Source organism: Odontomachus brunneus, unplaced genomic scaffold (genome assembly GCF_010583005.1).
Source record: "Odontomachus brunneus isolate Ranch 3 - 2012 unplaced genomic scaffold, Obru_v1 Obru_scaffold_166, whole genome shotgun sequence".
Classification (NCBI taxonomy): Eukaryota; Metazoa; Arthropoda; class Insecta; order Hymenoptera; family Formicidae; genus Odontomachus; species Odontomachus brunneus.
The window spans coordinates 498254-507804 of NW_022639616.1; the positions used below are offsets into that span (position 1 = coordinate 498254).

The 9551-nt window shown below is 34.2% G+C and overlaps 2 protein-coding genes across 6 annotated transcripts; one reads left to right on the top strand and one right to left on the bottom strand.

Annotated features, from left to right (window-relative positions):
- Nucleotides 1-1554: 1554 nt before the first annotated feature.
- LOC116851124 (twinfilin) lies at nucleotides 1555-7135 on the top strand. 3 transcript variants are annotated; one of them, XM_032830210.1, is made up of 5 exons: nucleotides 1555-1725; nucleotides 1860-1937; nucleotides 2066-2725; nucleotides 2820-2938; nucleotides 6185-7135. In XM_032830210.1, exons 1-5 carry the CDS (start codon nucleotides 1701-1703, stop codon nucleotides 6353-6355), a joined length of 1053 nt encoding a protein of 350 aa, XP_032686101.1. In that variant the 5' UTR covers nucleotides 1555-1700; the 3' UTR covers nucleotides 6356-7135. The 3 variants fall into 3 exon arrangements, with proteins under 3 accessions (XP_032686101.1, XP_032686102.1, XP_032686103.1); XM_032830211.1 differs by lacking the exon at nucleotides 6185-7135 and adding an exon at nucleotides 3358-5778; XM_032830212.1 differs by lacking the exon at nucleotides 6185-7135 and adding an exon at nucleotides 4047-5778.
- Nucleotides 6750-8814, bottom strand: LOC116851125 (RPII140-upstream gene protein). Of its 3 annotated transcripts, none has more exons than XM_032830214.1 (5): nucleotides 8662-8814; nucleotides 7921-8156; nucleotides 7571-7825; nucleotides 7246-7494; nucleotides 6750-7093 (listed from the first exon to the last, which is right to left on the bottom strand). In XM_032830214.1, exons 2-5 carry the CDS (start codon nucleotides 8073-8075, stop codon nucleotides 6943-6945), a joined length of 810 nt encoding a protein of 269 aa, XP_032686105.1. In that variant the 5' UTR covers nucleotides 8076-8156; nucleotides 8662-8814; the 3' UTR covers nucleotides 6750-6942. The 3 variants fall into 3 exon arrangements, with proteins under 3 accessions (XP_032686105.1, XP_032686104.1, XP_032686106.1); XM_032830213.1 differs by having other exon boundaries at nucleotides 8551-8718; XM_032830215.1 differs by lacking the exon at nucleotides 8662-8814 and adding an exon at nucleotides 8385-8543.
- Nucleotides 8815-9551: the final 737 nt, after the last annotated feature.

Genomic DNA, 9551 nt, shown 5'->3' on the forward strand with positions numbered 1-9551 from the left:
CTCCTGGCGATGGTTTTGGCTCGAAATTCGTACTCGGCAAGCCAAAATTGCGGGAACAGAAAAATCCGTGAAATTCGTTATTCCTGCCGCGTTGCGATCTATTTTCGCCAATGTTATCAATGCATGGTTACAATTCTGTGCGAGCCAATGCTAGGCCAGAAAATAAAGAGTCTAAGAGATTATTAGACCCGTTATTTCTGCGTGTGACGTTACAAATTAGTTCCATAATCGCCGCTACGACCCGCCACTTTCTTTAACCGCGAATTGAGATCGTGATGCGACTAAACAATGCCCAGCAAACAAAATAACGTCAAATAACGTCATAGGTTGCGTTCGTTTTGGCGTTTATAGCGCGTGTAAGTATCATTTATCCTTATTAGATTTGGTTTTCGGGTTTGAGCCGCGTGGATTCATCTTTGTTTGATTCCGACGTTTCGCGAACATTTCAGTCCGCTTCATCAGGGAGGAACGACCCGATGCCTCCTCCCTAATAAAGCGGACTGAAATGTTCGCGAAACATTGGAATCAAACAAAGATGAATCCACGCGGCTCAAACCCGGAAATCAAATTTAATATGCATGGACACCGCGAAAGTCTAAAAAATCAAATCATTTATCCTTGTTTAGTATTTGATAGAAACAAGGATGAAATGATGCTTAGAGCATTGTAAGCGCCAAAACGAACGCAGCCTTAATGACGTTTCTAACGTCATTTGACGTCATCTTGTTTGCTGGGTGGTTCAGAGAAAGAGAAAGAGAAAAAGAGAGAAAGACACATTTTCACGATGATTGCTTTCCAAGAGACACAAGTCGACACAAGTATCATCCTATCTTTACTCACATTTACTGGAACAAAGATAGAATAATGTTTATGTTGACTTGTGTCTCTTGTAGGAAAGCAACCTTTATCAGGTAATAAATTTTCTCTTCATGATTTATCTAATGGCTCCTGCACACAGGATGCGGTAATGCTTGCCGCGCGGCGGAAGTTCGCGCGACAACCAATCAATATGCTGCTTTCCGTAATAACCTTCTAGCTCTTACGGAAAAACAACATATTGATTGGCTGTCGCGCGGCAAGCATTACCGCGTCCTGTGTGCAGGAGCCATTAGTCCGATATTCATAGTTGGATCTTGTATTTAAGGTAGTCTTCATTTCAGATGCTATTCTGACCGTTTTATTGGTTACGAAATATCTAAAGATAAATTTAAGATAATCTTGAATATAAGACACGACTGTGAATACCGACCCTTAAAACGGTTGGTAAAATGTAAACGGCCTTAAAATGTAATGCATAAAACAACATTCACAGAACAATATTTATAGGCTGCGTTCCGTAATAATTCGCATATATGTACATTTATCTGCCCATTACATGTTGAAGAAAGATAGAATGATGTTTTCTGCACGAAACGTGCGAAGACGAGCTCAGCCATAAACTAATTGCTACTAAAGATTGGCTGTCGACACACTCTCAAATATTTCTCCCAACGATTGGCAGCATTGAAAGACTTCTCGCTCGGGATTGGCTGTGCTTTCTTTATCCGGTGATTTGACGTAATCTGACAGTAGATGCGTGCCTACTGACACATAGCTATGGTAGATCGTCCTCGTAAAACTTTGGCGGACGCAGAAAAATAACTTTCGAGAGCGTAGAGGCACAAGATTTGTACTCGAGCACACGGCAACAACGCGGGATAATGTCACACCAAACAGGAATCAAGGGTGATTACACGTATTTTATTATGTGGGCCATTGCTACGGCGAATATTAATCTCACTGAATTGTCTAAAGTGAAAGTTTTTTAAGCTAAATTGTTAACTCTTCGCGTCGACGATATAACAGTCGATTTGTTTCAGCCAACGATGCGTTGAAGAAATTGTTCGCTAAGTGCCGCGACGGGAAGATACGAGTGCTCAAGATTTCGATAGAGAACGGTGAGTCGAAGTTACGATAAGCTCTTTATCGTTGAATCATGCGATACATGTGGGTACTATTATAGACGTGTACGCGGAAGTCCATGCAAATGCGATATTCTCGTTATCTGCTATATCCTGTCTTTCAGAGGAACTGACGCCAGCATCTTCCGCTAAACCGATAAATAAATGGCAAGATGATTATGACAAGATGATCAAGCCACTGATTGTGGAGAATCAGCCAGCATATATCCTTTACAGATTGGATACAAAGTCACCTGACTCTGGCTATGACTGGTTATTTATATCCTGGTCTCCTGATACGGCGCCAGTTAGACAAAAAATGCTCTACGCTTCCACCAAGGCTACTTTGAAGCAAGAATTCGGCACTGCCTCTATAAAAGAAGAACTACATGGTACTGTGCCAGAAGATATCACACTGGAGGGTTATCATAAGCATAAGAGGAACGATACAGCACCTGTACCATTGACAACAGCTGAAGAGGAGTTAGCTGAATTGAAGAAGACCACTGCTGCTACAGACTACAGTGTCGAAACAAGACATCAGACACTGAGCGGCGTAGCATTTCCTGTAACAGATGAAGCCAAGCAGGCTATTACAGAAATGGCTAAAGGAGTTCACGAATATATCCAATTGAAAATTGACCTGGAAGAGGAGAAGATACATTTGGTGACAGCTTGTGATGTCTCATTGGATAAATTACCTACCAAAGTCCCATCTGATTCTGCTAGATATCATCTTTATAACTTTAAGCATACTCATGAAGGAGATTATACAGAATGCATAGGTATGTGATAATAGAGAATAAGTTTGATCTATAACCAATTATGAATAAGTACATTATCCAATGACATTTAATAATTTTGATGTTTTGCTTTTAGTTTTCATATATAGCATGCCAGGATATAGTTGCACTATTAAAGAAAGAATGTTATATTCCTCCTGTAAAGGGCCTCTCTTGGATCTTATTCAGTCTCTGGGAGTAACTATAGCAAAGAAGGTTAGTATAATTAATCTCTTTTTAATTAATTATAACAATTATCTCGCTTTTATTTTCTCTGTCTGACTCTATGTAAATGTTTCTTCTTTATTAATATTACTCATTTAAGTTTAAGAATAAATTTAACACAACAATTCCCATGTACATACATACATTTGTTTTTATAGTTTCTTAAAGTATAGTACATTCAAGTGCAAATCTATTCTTTGTTCCACTGTGTCATGCTTATAACGATAACTGCAAGTAATCATTATGTGTCTTCAGCAAAATATGCAATTCCTGCTTTTTCTAAGTCGTGCAACAGTGTATAATACATTGCCACTTTTTCTTATATTATTTTCTATGTGATGCTAAGATACTTTTAACATATATATACATATGTATATAACCGTCTTTGTATTATATAAACGCAATCCCAGTGGGAAGTAAATAGTGGGGAGGAATTGGCAGATACATTGGAAGATCCTCCAAGCATAAAAGACACAGCTGCAATAACTCCTGCAACTCCGTCAACACCTTGTGCCCCTACTCAATCTATACCAGAGAAAAAATCAAAACAGAAACGGTCTTGTGTCTTGAGCTAACCGGCTTAAAGTATTTGTCTGCCATTATTGCTGCTTCTCGCCAATTGAAATGTTTGTGATGTTTTACGCATCAAATATCTTCCTTCGTGAATTCCAGAATTGTGATAGTATGATATTATGACATGGAATGTGTCATTCGAAGATAAAATAATGGGTTTCCAATATTTGACGTTAGAACAAATTATAATTACGTAGCTATGTACAATTCTAAATTAATTTAGAAACAGCAGAAAAAGAAAATGTAATGCATCGTGTAAAGGGATAGTAATCAGTGTTGTTTATCAACATTTAGGATTAATTTGACGAAGTGATACGTATAAACTAGCAAAACAGAGTAGACCAAATGGTGTATTTTTCTAAATTTTAAAAACAAAATTGCCACACGCGTAAAACTCTTTGTGAAACATTACTGTAACTTACTCAACAATAAGTGTGACAAGCCTATGACATGGACAGCCCCATAACACATATACTTTTTGTTTCGCATATACTGTATGAAATTATTCTCATTTATATGGAAAAAGGGAGAGGAAAAGACGATGCCGCGAGAGATGGAGTTGGATTACTTTGTTTGACATTGAAAGCTAAGCCTCACGCATTTTGGACTTCGTATATTTAATATATGAACACCTCTATGTGATATGATAGCAAATGCGTATGTAACTTAGTTTTAATACAGGACCTAATATAACACATTCTATTCATATAGAGAGTTCCTCGATTCTAAATAACTTTATATTTTACGCGCGCGCGATTATTTTTTTTAACTCTATATATCTAAAGTATACTATACTTTCTTAGAAAAAGAAAAAAAATATGGAAATGTACTGAGTCTATCGAATTAGTTCCTAGTCTTATGAAGGTGATATGTATCTTTTTAAGTATCTTTTAAACAGAATTTGAAGGCTTGGCTTTTAAACTCATACAAATATTCATATAGAATTTTAGTATAATATAATGTTTTTATCTGATGTCTGTGGTAACCCCTGCGTACCATATGTGATGGTTAGAGAGTTAGGAAAAATTCCATTTGCTCTAAGTAGATAAAGAGAAAGAACAGGGGAAGAGAGAGAGAGAGAGAGAGAGAGAGAGGAAGAGAGAGCTAAAGCCATTCACCTAACTTCTCTACATATTTTCAATATGATGATAATGTAGTAGACACAAGTGATATAAATATGCAAACACCACATTAACGTGGATATATTTTTTTCGCACATTATTATTTCAGCTACAAGATAGTGATAAATGCTAGTTACTTTACATATATATTAAATTTTATATCATGTTCCATATACAATTGTAAATGCCACAAAATATTAGATTTCTACAAATGTGTGCGTATGATGTAAGACTGATCTTGGTGAGTCCTGTCAGCTGTTAATGCATGTTAAATCTCATTTAAGTCAACTCGAAGTATATTAATTTAATCTTCCGTTATATATGCTTTCACATAGTTTTATATTCGCACAGCTATGTTACGAGGTATCGCGTCGTTCTTATTATCAATTATTTAAGATATGCGACACATATACTGGGATTACTTCAAAATATCTCCAAATATTTAACTAAACATGCAACTTACAGCAGACTGGGACTAAAATCTGATAGCCAGCAACAAAATATATCAGAGGCATTCTATTTTTTGTGATCTGTATTTTTTTAATACTTGTAGCTTTTTATAAAACTTTTTAAACATTTTAGTGCGAAACATGAGAAAATCATTGATGAAAACGGTCTACTTGTTATGAGAATGATTTTCAAGTGAGTCAAATTCTTGTAATTGTTTCTTCCACAAATGCTTACTATTTTTGTACCTTACACCAATAAACACATAAACATATAAATATGATATTTTTATAAACACAAAGTTTTAAAGAAATTTTAAAATATTTATATGATTGTGTATTCGTTGTTTTTTTACTAAATATCAACTTATGACTCCGTTGACAATCTGCAATCTGGAAGAGAGGAATTAACAGCATTTGACTCACGTTTTGCATAGATACAATTGAGAATTGCACTATGCTTAAAGATCGTCTAAACGAATGTGTTTTATTTCACAAGATTATGACGCACAATGTTGCCGAGTATTTTTTAGTTAAGTGTCGTACAAGGCCTATTCCGTAAGTCACTAATTTTATTCTAGCACCGAACTGCTTCAGTTCTAGTTATATCGACTCATTACGAACAAGGAAATTGTATGTCTTGCCAATATATCGAATATACTGGAAATAATAAAGTATAATGCAATTTAAACTCGCAGTTTGGTGTTTCTCCTTATATTATAAATCCAGTATTATAGTTTTTGCACTAGGTGTACATACAATATAGTTACTAAGGACCGCTTAGGTGTGTACTTTGCGATTGCTAAGGACAACTTGACGATTCACTCCTTGAACGGGTATGTAGTTACTTTTAAGATTCGAAAGTGCATTCTCATTTTCTGTTCAACTTACAGAATAGGCCTACTGTATGATCTATACAGTCGCACTGATAACTTGTGAGATACACTTTCCCTGATTTTCTACTCTCGATGTATAATTGTAAATTTCTTGCATATGGTTAACCGGTACATGCTTTAGTCGATACGCACCGACTATATTTACTTTCTAATATTAAATATCGCATTATAATTTTTCTTTAAAATATTTTGACTGCATAGCTTCAAATAACCGGCGGGGAGGAACTTACCGAGGGATTTTTTCAAGAGGAGTTACATCCAAAAATCAGTTTGCATCAGCCAAAATTCGCTAAGCCGAAGGGTCCGCCAAACAGAGGTGCTAAACGTATAACCAAGGTCCAAGAGTTAGCAACTACCGGACAAGAGAGTTAATTGACTATTTATCAGATTGATAACAATAAAAGAGAAAGCAGGGTAGTAGTGTTTTCCGAGTGTATCTTCACGCACCTGCTGTCGTGAAATGCGCATAAATCTTATTGTTTAGTTTTGAAAAAAAGTATTAATTAATTAAAATAATTTCACCAAGTGCTTGTTTTGGCCTATTCTGTAAATATAATTAGGAAAAGTACTTATTCTATCATATGATCTCAATTGAATTCTTTTTACACGACACAAACAAAGTCATCAAGACTTTGCAGCCTTATCATGATAAATTATTTGAATTGTACAAACTGGAATTAGTAAAATTAATTTTTCGTAAGTTATAACTTTCCAATGAAAGTAAGTAAAGTAAAGTGAACTAATAGGCCAGTAAAGAGTATTCGCGATTGTTATTTGCTTTACTTTATTTACTTTATATATATATTTTACATTGGTGGTTTCTTTGAATCATTGCTCACTTGGAGATATTTTCAAATTATTTTGAAAGCTCATGAAACTCCAAAGCAACTATCGATAAATGTATAATAAAGATTTTAAACTCACGAAAATCTACAATGTTTATTTGCACAATAACAAGCTCATATACTAGGATCTTCAACTTTCTTTGTATATTTCGCTTCCTGATATTGTTGTTCCGCTAATCGTAGTTTCTGATTTTGTTCGAATAGATTTTTTTCTTGAAAATCTTCCTGTGCAGCTATATGAGCCCTTATCTTAGCATCTGTAGCCCTGTTATCGCAAAATTATATATAATATTGAAATATGTATAAATGCTATGTTTTACGGAGTATAAATAATGTTCTATAGAGAAGAACTAAAAAAAATATCCTCACATGAACGAAATTTTAATACTAAAGTTGTAAAACTTATTGTTTACTTACTCATTCCTTGAAGTTATCCAGTTATGTTGTGTCTGCAGTATTTCATCTATAGTTATTCCTGACAAATAAAGCAGAAGAGTTGTTACACTACCACACACTCCACCTAGTACACTACCGAATCCAGCACCAACAAGTGATCCTCGAAGTCCTAAGTTCATCTTATACAATAATCCTGTTACAAAACCACCAAATATGTAATTTTCTACTGCTATCTTCCCTCGATATGCTGTTGTGCATGTTGTTAGAGTACTGTAAAAAAAGATAAATTGTCTAGTGATATCCTTCTATAAGTGATATATCTCTTATACTGTAATGATATATTTACCTAAACATTAAACAAAAGAGTCCAAGTTTTTTTCCTAGTACCACACCCTTTTTTACAAAACTTATAAAAACTTCCCGTTGTAGTGCTCTCTTTGCTTCAGACTGATTTATAAATCTTGTTGCTTCATTATTCGCAATGAAGTTATTTACAGTATTCTTACTTTCAATCATACCACCAATTATTAAACCAGATACAGCACCTGTTACTGTCACATTTATGATAGATTGCAATTCTTTTGTAAATAGTTTGTCTTCACTGTAAAATGAAGCAATTTATAACACTAATTTTATATTGTTTTTGACATAAATGTTTTATATATAATCTAAATAAGTTTTTAATAAAGTACATACTTAAGGCGAAATATCCTCTTCACTCGGTCCCAACCACACTCATCTTCTATCAATGGTTTCAACACTTTGTTAACAGGCTTATCATATAAATTATTAGAATCAAATGGATATAAAGCCATTAACGTTGGCCCTCTGAGTAAAACTGAACGTATCATCTTTATTTTCAAAAAAGTAAATTATAATTGTGATGAAGTTATTGTATATGTATACAGATTTGATGAATTTCACTGATGACTCTGAAGCAGAATCAAAGAATTATAATAAAAACATGTACATCATATATATATTTCAAATATAGCAATATAGATAATTAAGCCATTTGAGAAATACACGCGATTATTATTCAATATTTTTAACCTTTATATTTAATAATATGGTAGTCAATAGAAATCTATAACTCTTATAGAATAATGAAGTTGTCAAAACATAGATTGAAAAATATGTATAAATATGTAGGTACTAACGTAATTATATATTTCAAAAATATTCTATAAAATTACTAATATTTCAAACAAATTATGCAACAAAGACGATTAATATGTATAGATTTTAGTTATATATAAGATACATAATGCTAGATTATAATACGGTTAGAATAGATTTACAATTTGTTTATATGTGTATACATACATATATATATACATATAAAATTATGGCATTAACACCAATGTTCGGTTTTTTTCATATAAATGTCCTTTTAATCTATGTTTGAGCTGTATTCCTTGAACATAAGTTTTTTACCTGTCTTTATTTACATTGCAGGTTATTCAAAGATCGCCCGTCCTGCCGTTATTTCGTACTACTTAGACTGCGTTCCTTTTGGGCGTTCACGCGCTGTAAGCGCCATTCTATCTTTATCGCGCGGCGGAAGTTCGCGTGACAGCCAATCAATATGCTGCTTTCCGTAATAACTTTGTAGCTCTCACGGAAAATCAACATATTGATTGGCTATCGCGCGAACTTTCGTCGCGCGGCAAGCGTTGCCGCATTCTGTGTGCAGGAGCCATTACTTCATAATTTTAGATAAGGTTAGATAGTTTTAAGTTTAGGCCTGGTTTCAACGCGAGTTAATCAAATTAAGAAACCTATTCTATAACGTTTAATAATGTCGTTATGTATCGCTGCGCAGTTATTTCATAATACAAAAAATCTACACAATAATACATAACGATGTTGTTAAAAGTTATATAATATACCCCTAAATTGTCCAATCGCATGGATCAATTTAGCAATTGGACAATGCGATTGGACAATTCCGTTGAGTCAATTAACCGATTTGGGTTGCTTTCCAACAAGAGACACAAGTCGACACAAGTATCATCCTATCTTTGTTACTCACTAAATGTGGAATAAAGATAGAATGATGTTTGTGTCGACTTGTGTCTCTTGTTGGAAAGCAACCTGATTACCTTGATAACCTGATAACCTGAAGCAACCTTGCGTTAGTAAACCGGGCATTGGATATTTTATACATGTATATTACGTTTTTTACATATTTTACGTAATATACATGTATATTATGTATAATATAAAAAATCCTAGAATTTGTCAAATGTTTCAACCAATGTTGGGACTATACCCTCATGCAAATCGTCCTTTAGTCCCGGCCTATAATAAGTGACTTAAGCCCT